The sequence below is a fragment of the Pristiophorus japonicus genome, chromosome 3 (genome assembly GCF_044704955.1).
Source record: "Pristiophorus japonicus isolate sPriJap1 chromosome 3, sPriJap1.hap1, whole genome shotgun sequence".
Classification (NCBI taxonomy): Eukaryota; Metazoa; Chordata; class Chondrichthyes; family Pristiophoridae; genus Pristiophorus; species Pristiophorus japonicus.
The window spans coordinates 302436699-302456130 of record NC_091979.1 but is presented as its reverse complement, the minus strand read 5'-3'; the positions used below and the strand labels follow the sequence as shown (position 1 = coordinate 302456130).

The following is a 19432-nucleotide window of genomic DNA, read 5'->3' as shown; positions in this document are numbered from 1 at the left end:
TTAGGACCGAGATGAGGAGAAACTTCTTCACTCAGAGAATTGTGAACCTGTGGAATTCTCTACCGCAGAGTTGAGGCCAGTTCGTTAGATATATTCAAAAGGGAGTTAGATGTGGCCCTTATGGCTAACGAGATCAAGGGGTATGGAGAGAAAGCAGGAATGGGGTACTGAAGTTGCATGATCAGCCATGATCATATTGAATGGTGGTGCAGGCTTGAAAGGCCGAATGGCCTACTCCTGCACCTATTTTCTATGTTTCTACAGGTCTCCTACCTTGAGGGAGATGTCAATGCTTTTTACTATTTTCCCCCAAGACCCACCACTTTGGTTTCTCTTGCACTGCAAAGTCACTGATAATCTAGGTTACTGGATGAGTCTGGAAATGGTTCAATCGGGTAATACAGAAATTGGTGTTCAGGAATTGGTTTGGATTCCAATCTAGAAGTAGTTAGCAGTGCTGTTTCGTACTTGGCTCGATGGGCAAGGATCAGTGGCTAATAATGCTCCACAGGTCTTAAAAACGTAGGCTCCAAAACCATCTTCTGCCCTTACAAAAACAATCTTATAATCAGCCATTGTTGACAAGAATGTAGGAAATAACTTGATGAAATAGTGACAACTGGACTAATGTGGACTAAGGTATGGAACAGTCCACGATGATCATTACCATCTCTTCTCAGTGGCTAATAAATGCATGCTGAGCCACACAAAGAGTGAAATCTTTGGTCTAATAAGGCTCACGGTAGTCATCACTGATGGACATTCCCTCCGATTCCAAAATAATTACGTTAGTCATGCCCAAATTCTCATGCACAATATAAAAGTTCAGGTGAAGGCAGGAAGAGAGTCAACAGAATCAGAGGCTATTCCTTGACATCTGCATTCAAGAGTGTTGTAATTCTAAGATAATTCCTTCAATGCAGTGAGAACTGACCAGGATGATGTCTACCAGAAGGAGCAGGAAAGAGTGTTCACTGATTAAACATTCTGTTGACCCTGCCATCAATTTATCTTGTGGATGAAAGGATGCTCTCTCTTCTCTGCCATCTGTCCCCTGCCCTTTCCCTATGTTTGTCTTGCCTTAGTTTGAAAGAGAAAGACCTGTGTTATTTCTCACACTACATGCTCCTCAGAGTTGATCATGAGGAAGATTAGTTGGATGAGTTGTAAAATTAATTATTGCTTCTATGAACCCCTCCTTGATGATCCCCAATTACAGAGAAATACATTGCACTTATACGATACCTTTATCATGCCCTTAATCAAAAAGCACTTTACAGCCCATTAATCATTTTTGAAATACCGTCACTGTTAAGATGCAAAGCTGGTTTGTTCTAGGACCAGCTTGGAAAGTAACACCGAATTTAAGTAGTATATCATATACCCTCCTCCTGTCAAGAGTGCTGGTCCTGACCATGACTGACTGGGAAACCACTGACGAGATGGATTACATTTTAAAACAAGAATTAATATAAATCAAAAAGGCTTTTGGAAGAATGAAATGCTGCTAAATTCTCAACTACAAGCCTAAGACAATTGTAATGCTGCGAGAGAAATGTATCTCACTCATACAAAGAGCACAATGTGAGGAAAATAGTGAGATCTAAGGGCTACATTTTCCAACCATTGACTATGAATGGGCAGAATATCCAGCCCAATAAGGCACACAATGGAAGGGAAATCACGTTCTGGGATAATACAGCATGATCTGAAAGAGGGTAATCACAGGGAGTGGAGTGGAATTAGTTTTCAAACCCAAATCAAGTGAACCCACGAGCCAGCTTAATTATACTGCAAATTAACTATGTATAGCAGCTCCCCACACCAGCAGAATTATTTGATACCAGAGTTAGGGCTGTGGTCTTCATTACATTATGTTATTACAAGTTTCATGATAATAGTTGGAAAAAACAAGAAAAAAACCTTTGTTCTTTGTATCTATGTTAAAATTGTAATATATATGCAGATTTCTTTGTGGCTCTATATTTCCTGGAAATCAAAAATCAATTTTGCAGTCTGCACTGGAAATTTTAGATATGAAGTATAAATTTTCCTACAATAACCCACCTCAGGCAATAATTACTGTTTTTTTTGTCTTAAACAGGTAACTCACCTCAATTCAATCTAATCTGAAACCAGCTATCAATCAAGAGTAGAAAAGTTAAAGGAAGAAAGATTTATTCAATTGTTTGAGAGACCTTGGCTTCCGTGTTTACCTACATTACACACCAACTATACTTCAAAAAAGTAGTACGTAATTGGCTATGAAACGCTTCGAATATCCGGAAAGGCACTATATAAATGCAACTTCTTTCTTTAATTTAATCAGTGATATCTAAAATGTCTTTTACTGGTCTCTCAAGCAGCTCTCAGTGTATTAGGGTCATCACACACAATGAATGGACAATATTTGATAGTCTGCGCCACAGATGGCACCAGTAGTGTTCTGGCAAAGAGCAGGTGTATTCCAATTTGGTTTAGTTTCTACCTGAAGTTGTTACTAGTTTGTTACAGCATAGTGGGGATATTCTCCGGTGTCAGCCTAGATTTTGTGCTCAAGTCTCTGGAGTGATGATTATAAACACTAAATATTCCTCAATCAACTGAGTAAGTAAACATTTGAACTCCCAAGTTTGTATAACATACTGTTCACGTTCCCTTCCTCCACTACTCTTAAGATATAACCGTCCTTACTCAATGTCTTAAGAACATAAGAAATAGGAGCAGGAGTAGGCCATTTGACCCCTCGAGCCTGCTCCGTCATTCAATAAGATCATGGCTGATCTGACCATGGACTCAGCTCAACTTCCTTGCCCGTTCCCCATAACCCTTTACTCCCTTGTCACTCAAAAATCTGTTTATCTCCGCCTTAAATATATTCAATGACCCAGCCTCCACAGCTCTCTGGGGCAGAGAATTCCATAGATTTACAATCCTCAGAAGAAATTTCTCTTCATCTCAGTTTTAAATGGGCGGCCCCTTATTCTAAGACTATGTCCCCTACTTTTAGTTTCCCCTATGAGTGGACATATCCTCTCTGCATCCACTTTGTTGAGCCCCCTCATAATCTTATAAGTTTCAATAAGACCACCTCTCATTCTTCTGAACTCCAATATGTTTAGGCCCAACCTACCCTCATAAGTCAACTCCCTCATCCCCAGAATCAACCTATTGAACCTTCTCTGAACAGCCTCCAATGCAAGTATATCCTACCTTAAATACGGAGACCAAAACTGTACGCAGTACTCTAGGTGTGGCCTCATCAATACCCTGTATAGTTGTAGTAGGACTTCTCTGCTTTTATACTCTATCCCCCTTACAATAAAGGCCAACATTCTATTCACCTTCCTGATTACTTGCTGTCCCTGAATACTAACTTTTTGTGTTCCATGCTCAAGGACCCCCAGGTCCCTCTGTACTGCAGCACTTTGCAATTTTTCTCCATTTCAATTATAATTTGCTTTTCTATTATTTCTCCCAAAGTGGATAACCTCACATTTTCCAACATTTTACTCCATTTGCCAAATTTTTGCCCATTCACTTAGCCTGTCTTATCCTTTTGCAGATTTTTTGTGTCCTCCTCACAATTTGCTTTCCCACCCATCTTTGTATCATCAGCAAACTTGGCTACATTACACTCAGTCCCTTCATCCAAGTCGTTAATATAAGAACATAAGAAATACGAACAGGAGTAGGCCATAAGGCCCCTCGAGCCTACTCCACCATTCAATAAGATCATGGCTGATCTGATCATGGACTCAGGTCCACTTCCCTGTCCACTCTCCATAACCCCTTATTGATTAAGAAACCGTCTATTTCTATCTTAAAATTTATTCAATGTCCCAGCTTCCACTGCTCTCCGAAGCAGTGAATTCCACAGATTCACAACCCTCAGAGAATAAATTTTACCTCATCTGTTTTAAATGGGCGGACCCTTATTCTAAGATCGTGCCCTCTAGTTCGAGTCTCCCCATCAGTGGAAACATTCTCTCTGCATCCACCTTGTCAAGCCCCCTCATAATCTTATATGTGTCGATAAGATCACCTCTCATTCTTCTAAATTCCAATGAGTCGAGGCTCAACCTTTCCTCATAAGTCAACCCCCTCATCCCCGGAATCAACCTTGTGAACCTTCTCTGAACTGCCTCCAAAGCAAGTATATCCTTTCGTAAATATGGAAACCAAAACTGCATGCAGTATTCCAGGTGTGGCCTCACCAATAACTTATATAGCTGTAGTAAGACTTGCCTGCTTTTATACTCCATCCCCTTTGCAATAAAGGCCAAGATACCATTGGCCATCCTGATCACTTGCTGTACCTGCATACTATTCCTGTGTTTCATGCACAATTACCCCCAGGTGCCGCTGTACTGCGGCACGTTGCAATCTTTCTCCATTTAAATAATAACTTGCTCTTTGATTTTTTTCTGCCCAAGTGCATGACCTCTCACTTTCCAACATTATACTCCATCTGCCAAATTTTTGCCCACTCACTTAGCCTGTCTATGACCGTTTGTAGATTTTGTGTGTCCTCCTCACTTATTGCTTTTCCTCCCATCTTTGTATCGTCAGCAAACTTGGCTACGTTACACTCAGTCCCTTCTTCCAAGTCGTAAATAGTTGGGGTCCCGGCACTGATCCCTGTGGCACCCCACTAGTTACTGTTTGCCAACCAGAGAATGACCCATTTATCCTGACTCTCTGTTTTCTGTTAGTTAGCCAATCCTCTATCCATGCTAATATATTACTCCCAACCCCCTGAGCTTTTATCTTGTGCAGTAACCTCTTATGTGGCACCTTATCAAATGCCTTCTGGATATCCAAATACATCACATCCACTGGTTCCCCCTAATCCACCTTGCTCGTGAAGAGCTCAATGCCTTCCCGGATGCACTTTCTTCACCTCGGGCGGTCTTCGGCCGGGGTCTCCCAGGTATTAGTGGGGATGTCGCACTTTACCAGGGAGGCTTTGAGGGTGTCCTTGTAACGTTTCTGCTGCCCACCTTTGGCTCGTTTGCCGTGAAGGAGCTCCGCATAGAGCAATTGCTTATGGAGTCTCGTGTCTGGTATGCGAACTATGTGGCCTGCCCAGCGAAGTTGATCGAGTGTGGTCAGTGCTTCAATGCTGGAGATGTTAGCCTGGGCAAGGACACTGACGTTGGTGCGCCTGTCCTCCCAGGTGATTTGCAGGATCTTGCGGAGACATCGTTGGTGTTATATCTCCAGAACTTGAGGTGTCTTCTGTACATCGTCCATGCTTCTGATCCATACAGAATGGCGGGTATTACTACAGCCCTGTAGACCATGAGCTTGGTGGTAGATTTGAGGGCCTGGTCTTCGAACACTCTTTTCCTCAGGCGGCAAAAGGCTGCACTGGCGCACTGGAGGCGATGTTGAATCTCCACGTCAATGTCTGCCTTTGTTGAGTCCATGATCAGATCGGCCATGATGTTATTGAATGGCGGAGCAGGCTCGAGGGGTCATATGGTCTACTCTTGTTCCTATTTCTTATATTCTTAAGCATTATTTTAGTCATTCTTTGCTGGCTTTTAAAAATGTCCCAATCCTCTGACCTCCCACTAGTCTTGGCCACATTGTATGCCTTTGTTTTCAATTTGACACCCCCCTTTATTTCCTTAGTTAGCCACGGATAGTTATCCCATTTCTTACAGTCTTTCCTTCTCATTGGGATATATTTTTGTTGCGAGTTATGAAATATCTCCTTAAATGTCTGCCACTTCTCAGCAACTGTCCCATTCTTTAGTCTATTTTCCCAAACCACTTTAGGCAACTCTGCCCTCATACCTTTGTAGTCTCCTTTATTTAAGCATAGGACCCTGGTTTGTGAACCAACTTTCTCTCCCTCCAACTGAATTTGAAATTCAACTGTATTATGGTCACTCATTCCTAGAGGATCCTTTACAAGAAGATTGTTTATTAATCTTGTCTCATTACACAGTACCAGATCTAAGATAGCCTGCTTCAAGTTCAAGGACTGGGCTAACCAAACTGGTGGCAATATGGTGGAGGAGGATTTCCTGGAGTGTATTAGGGATGGTTTTCTAGACCAATATGTCGAGGAACCAACTAGAGGGCTGGCCATCCTCGACTGGGTGATGTGCAATGAGAAAGGACGAATTAGCAATCTTTTTGTGCGAGGCCCCTTGGGGAAGAGTAACCATAATATGGTAGAATTCTTTATTAAGATGGAGAGTGACACAGTTAATTCAGAGACTAGGGTCCTGAACTTAAAGAAAGGTAACTTCGATGGTATAAGACGTGAATTGGCTAGAATAGACTGGCGAATACTTCAAGGGTTGACGGTGGATAAGCAATGGCAAACATTTAAAGGTCACATGGATTAACTTCAACAATTGTACATCCCGGTCTGGAGTAAAAATAAAATGGGGAAGGTGGCACAACCGTGGCTAACAAGGGAAATTAAGGATAGCGTTAAATCCAAGGAAGAGGCATATAAATTGGCCAGAAAAAGCAGCAAACCTGAGGACTGGGAGAAATTTAGAATTCAGCAGAGGAGGACAAAGGATTTAATTGGGAGGGGGAAAATAGAGTATCAGGGGAAGCTTGCTGGGAACATAAAAACTGAATGCAAAAGCTTCTATAGATATGTGAAGAAAAAAAGATTAGTGAAGACAAACATGTGTCCCTTGCAGTCAGAATCAGGTGAATTTATAATGGGGAACAAAGAAATGGCAGACCAGTTGAACAAATACTTCGGTTCTGTCTTCACGAAGGAACACACAAATAACCTTCCGGAAATACTACGGACCGAGGGTCTAGTGAGAAGGAGGAACTAAAGGAAATCCTTATTAGTCAGGAAATTGTGTTAGGAAAATTGATGGAAGTGAAGGTCGATAAATCCTCAGGGCCTGACAGTCTGCATCCCAGAATACTTAAGGAAGTTGCCCTAGAAATAGTGGATGCATTGGTGATCATTTTCCAGCAGTCTATCGACTCTGGATCAGTTCCTATCGATTGGAGGGTAGCTAACGTAACACCACTTTTTAAGAAAGGAGGGAAGAGAGAAAACGGGGAATTATAGACCGGTTAGCCTGACATCAGTAGTGGGGAAAATGTTCGAATCAATTATTAAAGATGGAATACCAGCGCATTTGGAAAGCAGAGACAGGATCGGTCCAAGTCAGCATGGATTTATGAAGGAGAAATCATGCTTGACAAATCTTCTAGAATTTTTGGAGGATGTAACTAGTAGAGTGGACAGGGGAGAACCAGTGGATGTGGTGTATTTGAACTTTCAAAAGGCTTTTGACAAGGTCCTACACAAGAGATTGGCGTGCAAAATTAAAACACATAGTATTGGGGGTAATGTATTGACGTGGATAGAGAACTGGTTGGCAGACAGGAAACAGAGAGTCGGGATAAATGGCAGGCAGTGACTAGTGAGGTGCCGCAGGGCTCAGTGCTGGGACCACAGCTATTTACAATATACATTAATGATTTAGATGAAGGAATTGAGTGTAATATCTCCAAGTTTGCAGATGACACTAAACTGGGTGGCAGTGTGAGCTGTGAGGAGGATGCCAAGAGGCTGCAGGGTGACTTGGACAGGTTAGGTGAGTGGGCAAATGCATGGCAGATGCAGTACAATGTGGATAAATGTGAGGTTATCCACTTTGGTGGCAAAAACACGAAGGCAGAATATTATCTGAATGGCGGCAGATTAGGAAAAGGGGAGGTGCAACGAGACCTGGGTGTGATGTATCAGTCATTGAAAGTTGGCATGCAGGTACAGCAAATGGCATGTTGGCCTTCACAGTTAAGGGATTTGAGTTTAGGAGCAGGGCGGTCTTACTGCAGTTGTACAGGGCCTTGGTGAGGCCTCACCTGGAATATTGTGTTCAGTTTTGGTCTCCTAATCTGAGGAAGGATGTTCTTGCTATTGAGGGAGTGCAGCGAAGGTTCACCAGACTGATTCCCGGGATGGCTGGACTGACATACGAGGAGAGACTGGATCAACTGAGCCTGTTTTCACTGGAGTTTAGAAGGATGAGAGGGGATCTCATAGAAACATATAAAATTCTGATGGGACTGGACAAGTTAGATGCAGGAAGAATGTTCCCCATGTTGGGGAAGTCCAGAACCAGGGGACACAGTCTAAGGATAGGGGGCAAGCCATTTAGGACTGAGATGAGGAGAAACTTCTTCACTCAGAGAGTTGTTAACCTGTGGAATTTTCTACCGCAGAGAGTTGTTGAGGCCAGTTCGTTGGATATATTCAAGAGGGAGTTAGATATGGCCCTTATGGCTAAAGGGATCAAGGGATATGGAGAGAAAGCAGGAAAAGGGTACTGAGGTGATGATCAGCCATGATCTTATTGAATGGTGGTCTAGGCTCGAAGGGCCAAATGACCTACTCCTGCACTTATTTTCTATGAAACTATCCCGGATATACTCTATAAATTCCTCCTCAAGTTTACAGTGGCCAATTTGCTTTTTCCAATCAATATGAAGGTTAAATTCACCCATGATTATTGCTGTTCCTTTATTACCAAGCCTCCATTGTTTCTTGATTTATACTCCGGTCCAACAGTGTAGCTACAGTTAGAGGGCCTATCAGCATCATCATAGGAAGTCCCTCGGAACCAAGGAAGACTTGTTTCCACTCTAAAAATGAGTCCTTAGGTGACTGAACAGTCCCTGTCACAGGTGGGAAGATAGTCGTTGAGGGAAAGGGTGGGTGGGACAGGTTTGCCACACGCTCTTTTCACTGCCTGCGCTTGATTTCTGCATGGCCTCAGGATGAGACTCGAGGTGCTCCGCGCCCCCCCGGATGCACTTCCTCCACTTAGGGCGGTCTTTCGCCAGGGACTCCCAGGTGTCGGTGGGGATGTTGCACTTTATCAGGGAGGCTTTGAGGGTGTCCTTGTAATGTTTCCTCTGCCCACCTTTGGCTCGCTTGCCGTGAAGGAGTTCCGAGTAGAGCGCTTGCTTTGGGAGCCTCGTGTCTGGCATGCGAAGATGTGGCTTGCCCAGCGGAGCTGATCAAGTGTGGTCAGTGCTTCAATGCTGAGGATGTTGGCCTGGTCGAGCGTTGGTGTGTCTGTCCTCCCAGGGGATTTGTAGGATCTTGCTGAGGCATCATTGGTGGCATTTCTCCAGCGACTTGAGGTGTCTACTAAACATGGTCCATGCCTCTGATCCATACAGGAGGACGGGTATTACTACAGCCTTGCAGATCATGAGCTTGGTGGTGGATTTGAGGGCCTGGTATTCAAACACTCTTTTCCTCAGGCGGCGCTGGTGCACTGGAGGCGGTGTTGAATCTCGTCAATGAGTACTCGTTGATAAGAGGCTCCCGAGGTATGGAAAATGGTCCACGTTGAGCCAGGGCCGCTCTGTGGATCTTGATGACTGGAGAGGGGGTGGGGAGGTTGTGCTGTGCGTCGAGGACAGGATGGTGGTTTTTTACGCCTCAGTAAATACGCTGAATATGACTTGGAGTTCAGCCTCTTTTTGTACGCAGACGCAGGTGTTGTCCGCATACTGTAGCTCGCCGACAGACGTTGGGGTGATCTTGGGCCTGTCCTGGAGTCGACGAAGGTCGAGCAGTTTCCCACTGGTTCTGTACTTTAGTTCCACTCCAGCGGGGAGCTTGTTGACTATGAGGTGGAGCATGGCAGCGAGGAAGATCGAGAAGAGTGTTGGGGCAATGACACAGCCCTGTTTGACCCCGGTCCGGACTTGGATTGGGTCTGTAATGGATCCGTTGGTAAGGATCATGGCCTGCGTGTCGTTGTGGAGCAGGTGGAGGATGGTGACGAACTTTTGGGGGCAGCCGAAACAGAGGACACTCCATAGATCCTCGCGGTTGATAGTGTCAAAAGCCTTTGTATGGTTAAAGGCTGCCATGTTTAAGGGCCTATAGATTACGCCCACCAGCAACTTTTTCCCTTTATTATTCCTTATCTCCACCCAAACTGATTCAACATCTTGATCCTCTGAGCCAATATCGTTTCTCACTAACGCACTGATCCCATCCTTTATTAACAGTGCTTCCCCACCACCTTTTCCTTTCTGTCTGCAGGTAGGGCCCAAGGGTCTCGGGGATTCTGAAAGGCATGGGAGCCTTCTTTCAGGATTTGAAACTTGGCAGATTACAGAATCTTATATCCAATGCCCTTGCTTCAGATAGTTGTTCTGATGCAAAATAAAAGTTGAATTTGGTGGGCGTGGGACTGCAGTTGCCATTCGCGGGCTTTAATAATTTACTCTCCTTGGAAGTTGCCGGCTTGCACTATGGTTCTGAAGCCACAGGCAATGGTCGTGTGGGCTCTGTCCAGAGTGAGATCAAGAAGTTGTCGAGGTCCAGGATGCATTCCATGATGGTGACTGCGGACCATTTGGGACTTACTCAGAGGGTCTCAGTTACACATTTGTAGATGTGGATGAAGGGGAAGTAACTTGTTTTTCTTTGCCACCTCAGAAGTGTTAAGGATGTATATGTTGCTGTCGGGGGCTCAGTTGCCAAGATATTGCTCCTGGTTTGTGTTCAGTAGTTGGCTTCTGCAGTCTGATCTCCTTAGGCTCCTTCAGCATTTCTAAATGGTCTTCTGTTTGGAAGTTTACAGCAGGGAAGTTGTGGATTTCCACGATCACTGCATTAGAGTGCTTGATAAGGTGTCAGCTTGGTGAGTACATTGTGCAGCCGTGTGGATCTTGCCGTCGATCTGTCTCAGGTTGCTACCAGGGCAGCTTAGTTTCCACGTGGTCTCTGTGGGAGGTGGTGCTGCAGGTGGTGTTTACCCTTGCAAAGTATCGCCCCATCTCCAAACTCCCTTTAAACTCTCCCAGGGCCCAAATTTCGAGCCGCGCCTAGAACGGCGCAGTCCCGACCTGGACGCCCGTTTTTCGCGCCACAAAGTGCGCCTAAAAAAAACTTCCAGATTCTCCAGCTCCCTTTAGGTCGTTTGCAGCTCGGCGCAGCGCAGCAGGAGCTGTAGGGGGCGGAGCCAGGTCCCTGCGCTGAAAACAGTGCCGAGACCTCTGCACATGCGCTACAGTGGGCACGCAAGTGCAGTAGCTCCAGGAGGGGGAGGGGCCGAAGCACGCAGCCCCTAGCTCTGGCCGAGTGGCCTCACTGGGGCTGCGAGAATAAGGCTCCTCCCACGGCCAGCTCCTGCTTCTTCCCGACCCGACTCCCGCTTCCTGCCTCCGGACCGACTCCCGCTCCCCCCTCCGCCGGACCGGACCCGACCCGACTCCCGCTTCCCCCTCTGCCCCCGGACCGGACCTGACCCCAACCTGACTCCCGCTTCCGGACCCGACACCGACACGACTCCCGCTTCCCCGCCCCCGGACTGGACCCGACCTGACCTCCCTCCCCCCGACCCGAACCGAACCGACCTCCCTCCCACCACCCCCCCGACCTGCGCTCCCCCCGACCTGACCCAACGCCACCTACCTGTAAATCTGGTGCTGGGGACGGGCCCTGCCTGAAGTCTCGGGCCCAGCCGGGCCTGGCCCGTTCAGCCTCCCTCCCCCTTCCCTCCCTCTGCTCCCCCCCGTCCCTCCCTTTGCTCCCCCCTTCCTTCCCTCTGCTCCCCCCCCTCTACCCATCTCCCCCCCTCCCCTCGCTGTCAGAAACACAGACACTGACAGACAGAGAATGAGAGACACACACAGACAGACAGAGAGATAGACACTGACAGAGACACACTGGGGGGGGGGGGGGGGGCATCCCAGCACGCTGTTGGAGGGCTCCCGGTGCTGCAGTCGGTAAGTAGAAAATGTTTTACTTATTGATTTAAAAAAAAAAATTATTTATTAATTTTTTTGATTGATTTATTGGTTGATTTATTGATGTTATCATCATTTATTATTGATGATGGCTCTTTATTTGTAAAACTGAAGTGTTTAATGTTTGTAAACTTCCCTTTAAACCCCCTGCCCCCATTCCCTACGCCTGATTTGTAGCCTGATTTGTAACCTACGCCTGATTTTCTAAAGTGTAGACATGGTTTTTTCGAGGGTACAAAAATCTTCACTTACTCCATTCTAAGTTAGTTTGGAGTAAGTTTTCACTGACGAAACTTTGAAAACAGGCTTAAGTGGCCGGACAGGCCCCCTTTTGAAAAAAAAATTCTGTTCCAAAGTGAAACTGTTCTAACTGACTAGAACTGGAGCAAACTAAATGGCGAGAATTCTGATTTCTAAGATACTCCGTTCTACACCAGTTGCTCCTAAAAATCAGGAGCAAATCATGTCGAAACTTGGGGCCCCAGCTATACAAGATCTGTGCGATTCTTCAATTCTTGCCTCTTACACATCCCCAATTTCCATCGCATCAGCATTGGTGGCTATGCCTTCAGCTGCCTGGGCCTCAAGCAACATTGTTCTCCCCAATCCTCTGCTGGTCAATTTGCTGGAAAAATAATTAAGAGTATGCCACAGCAAGCATAGCAGCAGATCTGGAGCAGCGCAGGTAATGTCTAATACACATCTAAAGTACCGGAGCTAGAGACAGAACAGTTCAAAAAGGTTATTTAGCAGAGATGCATTCAGGAGCAATGGCCCAATCTGAAAACATGGGATGGGTCAGAATGTCCTGGTCGGGTTTAATTTCACTGATCAGTTTGTACTGAAACAGGGGTATAGAGCAAACATATAAATTATCAAGAAGGAACTGAAATGAATAAGGTTATCTCCGGAATTACATTCAGTCCCAAACCATATTTCATTACCGGTTGCAATCCATGCTTAGTGCATAAGCTCAATAAAAAAACTATCAGTGGGGGAAAATCAGTACCTGCCTGGCTGTCAAAACACTTATTTTATTACTAATTGAGATTTAAGATTTCAATGAAGTTCCGAGATCAAGGCTTCCTGCTGAGCGATTGAATTCTTCATTGATTCTGAGCCTTCCAGCACCATTCAGTTATGGTCTAAGTGGCTGTGATGATTCCAATGACCTTAATTCAACAAACTCGATTGTGCTATTGATTTTAATGAGGATTGGAGCTTATGATAATTAGCTGTTCAACTTTTTTTAACAAGGGTCTTTGGGGAATAGCACAAAAGTTCCAGTAAATTATGGCGTGGTGCACGTAACGGCATAAGCCACTCGCGCCGTAGTTTTCTGGAAAGTCTCTACCGTAATAATGGTGTACGCCGTAGATGTTTTCAGCAAATTCAGGGCCGTGAACTTTGTGTTGCTGAGCACTGTTGGCCATCAAATAAGAGTTAGTCAATTGATAAACCAGTTGAGGTGGATGCACTTTGTGATCTGATTAAGGTTAAGACTTTTGCAAACCAATGCATGTTTATTTAAACTTCACTGCTACAGCAATCGGTTTACAATTTTTGGTATGTTTAACATTGGTGCTACTTCCAGTCTAGGTCACGGATAGACAGAACAACTGGAAATACTGTATTAGTAACACCTTAAAAAAACCTCCCACTTCACAAACAGTAAAACTGAAGCTTTGAGAACATTACCTGCTCTGTGATTGTTTCCATTTCCTTTTGGTACACCAACATAGACAAGGACATTGACTACATCAGCAATGTCTAGGTGGAGATTGGTCGTTCCATGTTCCTTAACTGTTGTCTGTCCTGTAAATGATTTAATTGTTTACAAATTAGTCCTTTCCAGCCAAAATACCATATTAATGTGTACACTACAGGATGTTTTCTGCTTACCATAAGCACTATACAGTTTGGGTCCCAAATCTGGTCGCACAAAAAAATTTGGTAGCCGGGATGCCAGGTTCAGATTTCCTTCAGGATCACAATACTCTGGCAGTGGCAAATTTTTCATAAGGTCATCATACCTACAAGGAAGGAAATAAAATACACCTTACAGATTCTGTATGTGTAGGAAAAGAGATATTGATACCATTCCCAAAACTTCCACATTGCTGCCACATTTTCTGATCGATGAAGGGACCCTGATTAACGTTGAGAACCATTCTGTGCAGAAAGAGCCCATACAGGGAGCCCCAGATGTCGACATCTTATATCACCCCCCACACCGGGTATGCTGTGGTATTGCCAGAAAGAAACATTCAGCAAAGATGCAACAGACAGTCCTCGCAATATGCAGAAATTGCCACACTTTTAATCGCTGTGAAGGAATCCTCAGATAGACCGGTGAATATTTGGTCTAATAGTGCCTATGCTATAAAACACCATGCCCTCCTTTCCCTATACCACAAAAATGACTATCGTACAATAGATGGTAAGGCCCTGGTTATGCCTTCTCTGGTCAGACCATAAACAGCAATCCCAGCCCTGCTTCATAGGAAAGGTAGCTGCCCATTGCAAAGGGAGTCCACATCGTGATGGAAATTCCAAAGCAGACAAGGATGCTGCGATTGATGGGGAGACTGAGGATATAGTTGTTGAGCCCTGCAATGCTATTAGCAAGGCCTCCCCAACAGATCACCTAGATTTAAAATCCCTGCAGCAGCAATACTGGCCATATGCTGTTGTAAGCGCCTGGCACGAAGAAGGCAGAGCCTTTCCTCAACCAACAGCCTGGGCTCCTAATACCATACCAGCCACTGCCCCTGACTCAACAGAGCAGTTGCTGATGTTCAAAAGAAAGCCAAATGGCTGCCCGGTAGTGTGTGTTCCATCAGAGGTGGGTCAGGAATTGCTCTTCGCCTTTCACTCCCACCCCACAGCAGGGCACTATTCAGCCTTGGTAATTTTCTACAAGGTAGCATCCACAACTTGGTGGCCTTCCATGTGGGAAATAATCAACCAATATGTGGCACGATACCTACTGTGCCTGCAACACAATCCTCCCGCGTACACTAACCGAGCCTTGCTTCAAAGTGCGCCTCCATCTCAAGGGCCATGGACTCACCTCCAGATAAAACTTCATTGGGCCACTTCCACAGGCGCAAGGCAATTTTCAGCATGCCCTAGTGGTGATGGATCAATTCACTAAATGGATCAAAGCATTCCACTGCCGCTCCAACACCGCAATCACGGCAGTCAAAACACTACTGAATAATGTGTTTTGTAGGTGGGCAGTACCAGTACAAGTAGACAGTAATCAAGATTTGCACTTTACCGGTAAAATTTTTACCCACCTGCAGGAAATGTTGGGGATAAAACACAAACTACATATTGCTCACCACCGGTAGTCATCCGGAGGGGTCGAAAGGGGGAACAGGACCCTCAAGTTAATGTTAAAAAGACTGTGCGCAGACCACCTCACTCAATGGGCTAACAGGCTGCCAATGTGCTTAATGGTCCACACCTCATCAAACAACAGGGATCTCCCCATATCAGGCCATGATGGGAAGACGCATGAGAACGTCAGGTCAGCTAACACTAACAGGGATGAATCCCCTGACAATGAAAGCATGTAGTTCCAAGTGGCTGGAACAAGTGGTAGATCACATTGATCAGATGAATCAATTTGTGGCCACGAAATTGGGGAAAGTCAAAAAGTCAAATTAAAAGGTACTTTGACAAGAAAGTACATCCCTTTGAATATCAGGTGGGGGACTCCATAATGATTTCAAATTACGAAAAGCAGAAGCATGCCTTTGAGCCTGGGTGGTGGGGACCGCACATGATTATAGACTGATTGAACCCCGCGGTTTATTTGATTCAATTACCGGGGGAAAAGGGCGTTAAGTACAAGAAATGGTTTCACATTAATCAGTTAAAAACTGCCAAAGAGTAAACACTATACTGATCTTGTTTTCCACAGACCATGATACGGACCTTTTTGATTGTTGGGATGATACTGGCCACGATCGAAGCTGAGGGAAGATGGAGAAACGGGAGCTGCAGCATGACTTACAAATGTCAAGGATGTGCTTTGAGTAGTGACGGTGCACTGGAAATACGGGAAGGGGAGGGTCTCCGCTGGAGATGTTATTGTGCTATAGTTTACAAAGCACAATCCCCTATGTGTGGCATATACCTTACAAGGTGGGGACCGAATCAGGCCATCCACTTTCCCCCCTCTCTCCAAGTTTAAAATTCATTCTACACTGGTCAGCCACCTCACAAAAACATAAACAGCATAGCTATCAGAACCCTCTCAATGTTTACGATATGCGAGCCCTGAGGAGATAAACCATTTGAGGAGTCAATAAGGATATTTCCCCGTCAAGGTGGGGAGTTTGAGAGAATAAAAGTGTATATTAAATGATAAAATTGATTGTGTATGTATAAATGTTGAAGATGCAGAAGAAAGGCTGCAAGTTTAAATTTAAGAACACAAAATGGATTCTTCCAAGTTCATGTCTTAAAGGGACAAAAAGAAGCAGGGCTTTGAAACCCATCGAAACTCACCAAACTAGAAAAGGTGTTAACTGGAAAGCAATTAACCTAATCAAGGAATGGCACTAATCCTCCAGACACATGTGTGAGGAAAGCCAATAAAGAACTGCCCTGGAACCAAGACCCAATCGTGGGGCTTTCTGAAAGACAACAGACCATATGAGAATAAAAAGTCAAGCCCAAAGCTTGCGTGTTCTCTTTTCAGACCACGCGACAAAGCAGGAAACCTCCCGCCACAGAACCAGAAGCAAGGAAGTGTGCTTTACCATGACTCAGAGGGAAGTATATGTCTTTAAAAATCTATAACTCATTATTGTAACATAATTGTACCTGTTGTAACTAAGTAGAGTCGATAGGATACTTGTCGACTATTGTTTATCTGATAGGCTACGTGCATGTGTGTGTGTTTAATAAACTTATTCCAAATTGCTTTAAAAGAATTGGTCTTACTGTCAATTTAATGCCAGAGAAATTTAGAAATCTTACATTGCGCACCGTGTCATAAACAGGATATGGGCTCATCTATTATACTTCCCAAGTTCCTAATTTTATCCATGCCACCGGTGCCACATTTTTACTGGGAGTGAAGAAAGTAACTGCAATATATATCTTAGAGGAAAAGCCACTCTGATGCCCTTTCATGCTCTTCAAAACGACAGGTCATAGAGTGCCACTGATAGACGAGTGGGAGCAAGTTGTCGCCTCTCCCGTTTACTTTGGAATGATATACGTTGCAGACAGACTGAAAAAGGAAGGAGAAATAAAATGTGCAATACAACTAGGTTAAAGTCAGAACGGTCAATTATAATTCAAAATGCATGTTTCAGCTGAAGCTTTTACCGAGAAGGCATCATGGTTCTGAAATCTTCACCAGAGGGCCAATCCTTCAGCTTCAGTAACATAGACTCCCCACTCTTGGACTTCAATCGTTCTGAACAGAGAATAAAGACTTCAATCATTCTAGTCAGAATATAAATGCACTAAGCTCCCAAAGCATGAACTGTTGTGAAAATATATTACAGAAAGAACCACAACAAAGATTCTTTATTGACCTTCCAATCTTGAATTTACAATTGCCTTTGGAAAAAAGCATATTTGACGAGATGGGGGAAAATCCACAAAAACACTTGGCAAATGAAATCAGGAATCCAAAACAGTTAATTTAGTTTAATTATTGGCTACAACCACTGATATCATGTGAATGACACTTACTTGTTAAATCTTCAAAACCATCCCAGAAGTCTTGAATCCTTACACTGGAGATTATACTGCCATCTTTGCAGTTAACTAGGTCAACCTTCTGGTCTCTGAATTCCTCACTGAAGCTTTCAGGTTTCCATATGTTGGAAGTTAGTTTTTTGTGCACACCAGACACCAGAACAGGCTGAAAGGTAAGAATTTTGAAGGGTGGGCAGAAAGAAGAATACAGATTTTAAAGAGAATATCTTTAAAGAACATTTTTGGGTGTAATTTCTAATAAATTTATTTCAAAATATAGTTGCATCAGATTCTTATAGGTCAATAAATGAATCATGTTAAATTTAATTTAATGTTGGCTAATGGCGAACACTAGGGAATAATGTCTAAATGTTCAATTATAACATTAATACTTTCAATTAAAGCATAATAGCATTACCTTTAAGCGGTTTCATAATATATCCGTATCAATAGCCACAACCCAAGTCCGGCGTTAACACATTGATTATTTATATCTGCTTTGACTTCCTGAATTTCATTTTGTACAGACCTGTTCTCGCCTCCAACATTCCCTGAATATCTTCCAATTGCTGGGGTTTCCAGGATCTTGGAGCCAGAGCAAGCATCCATCACAAAGCCAAGAATGCGGTATTTCAGAATGATTTTTACTGATCGTTTCGAAATTGAGCTTTTTAACTTCTCTTTGCAAATTCTGCTTTGTTTCTTCTTTCCCACTTAATTTCACCGATTTACTTGCTGGGATCTTATTTTCCACAACTGATGCAATTATGTCATCCAAGAGGTTTGGCATGCTTCTTGCACCTCTGCCACTCTAACAAGGAAATGTACAAAGGCAGCACTGTCAAAAACTCATCAAGTAGAGCAATTAAGCCATGACTATTTTGTACTAGCGATGAAGCCTACTGAGCTCACAAGATCATTTTGTCAATTACAACCCACATAGTGAGAGCAGAAAACAGAAGTTGAATCAAAAGAATTTGATTGCTTGACGTTGCAACTGCACTGGTTACAAAAAAAAACTGAAACAAAGCAAATCTTGCAGCTGAGCTTCTAAGAGTTGGCTACAGAAGACACAATGTTGACACTGCAATGCCACCACTAAACTGGCAGTGTTGAAAGTAGCAGTGGGCAATAAATATGGCTTCCTCTTTCCCGATTCATGTTCTGCTGCTTCTCCCTATTTCTATAACTGAATCAGTTTCAGATCAAATGCTGGTGTCTGGGGCACTTTTGAAAGTGTAAAACTGGCTCAGTCAAAAATAAATTAGCACTTTGAAATGTTCCAAGATAAACTACACACACACCATTACAGAACCACTTCCACCCTCCCCTCACCCTTTGATAGCTTACACCAAGCGAGTTTTATACCGTTAAATAAAGGACCATGGATAAAATAAATGCTCCTAAAAGCTCTAAATAAAGTACAGGTAACAATATGTTATTGCACAGTCAGCCTCTATGTCTTTTAGTTTTCATTTTTTCCCTCCTACTGGTGCAGCTACTCTGCATTAAGAAATGGTTGTACTGCAGAAAGACAAATCTGTAAACTTCTGCATCACAAAGTACTTACAGGGGTCCCTTCAGAGAACACTGGGGCAAAGGCAATGCCAGCATCAGTTGATCCTAACCGCAATTTGCCAGCTGTTGTGGTAAGTAAATCCCGTAGAGTTGAGCCCTGTTCACTGCTGAGAGAGACAGTAGCAGCTTTGCAATTTTGTGTCTTGTCCACTTGGTTTAATTCAATCTTCACTGCCCTGGACACAGGTACTTCTTTGGTTTCTGTAACCAAACCAAAGGAACATAGATATTTTATCGTGCAAATATAGAGTAGCATTACACTACCATCACAATATTGTTGCAGTATGGAAACAGAACTAGCAAGTAACTTAATATGTACAATTACTAAAATGAGCTGACAGTGACAATT

The 19432-nt window shown here is 43.9% G+C and overlaps 1 protein-coding gene across 6 annotated transcripts in view; it reads right to left on the bottom strand.

The window, feature by feature from the left end:
* jmjd1cb (jumonji domain containing 1Cb) overlaps positions 1–19432 on the bottom strand; it is a 445070-nt gene that overhangs the window by 15045 nt on the left and 410593 nt on the right. For 5 of the 6 annotated variants that reach the window (XM_070876841.1, XM_070876842.1, XM_070876845.1 and 2 more), the window contains 6 exons: positions 19076–19284; positions 18035–18316; positions 17500–17671; positions 17128–17218; positions 13681–13811; positions 13477–13593 (listed from right to left, as the gene is read on the bottom strand). In XM_070876841.1, coding sequence (XP_070732942.1) covers positions 13477–13593; positions 13681–13811; positions 17128–17218; positions 17500–17671; positions 18035–18316; positions 19076–19284 — 1002 coding nt within the window. Of the gene's footprint in view, positions 1–13476; positions 13594–13680; positions 13812–16796; positions 17030–17127; positions 17219–17499; positions 17672–18034; positions 18317–19075; positions 19285–19432 lie in introns of those variants that run through there. The other variant, XM_070876843.1, reaches the window with a different exon arrangement.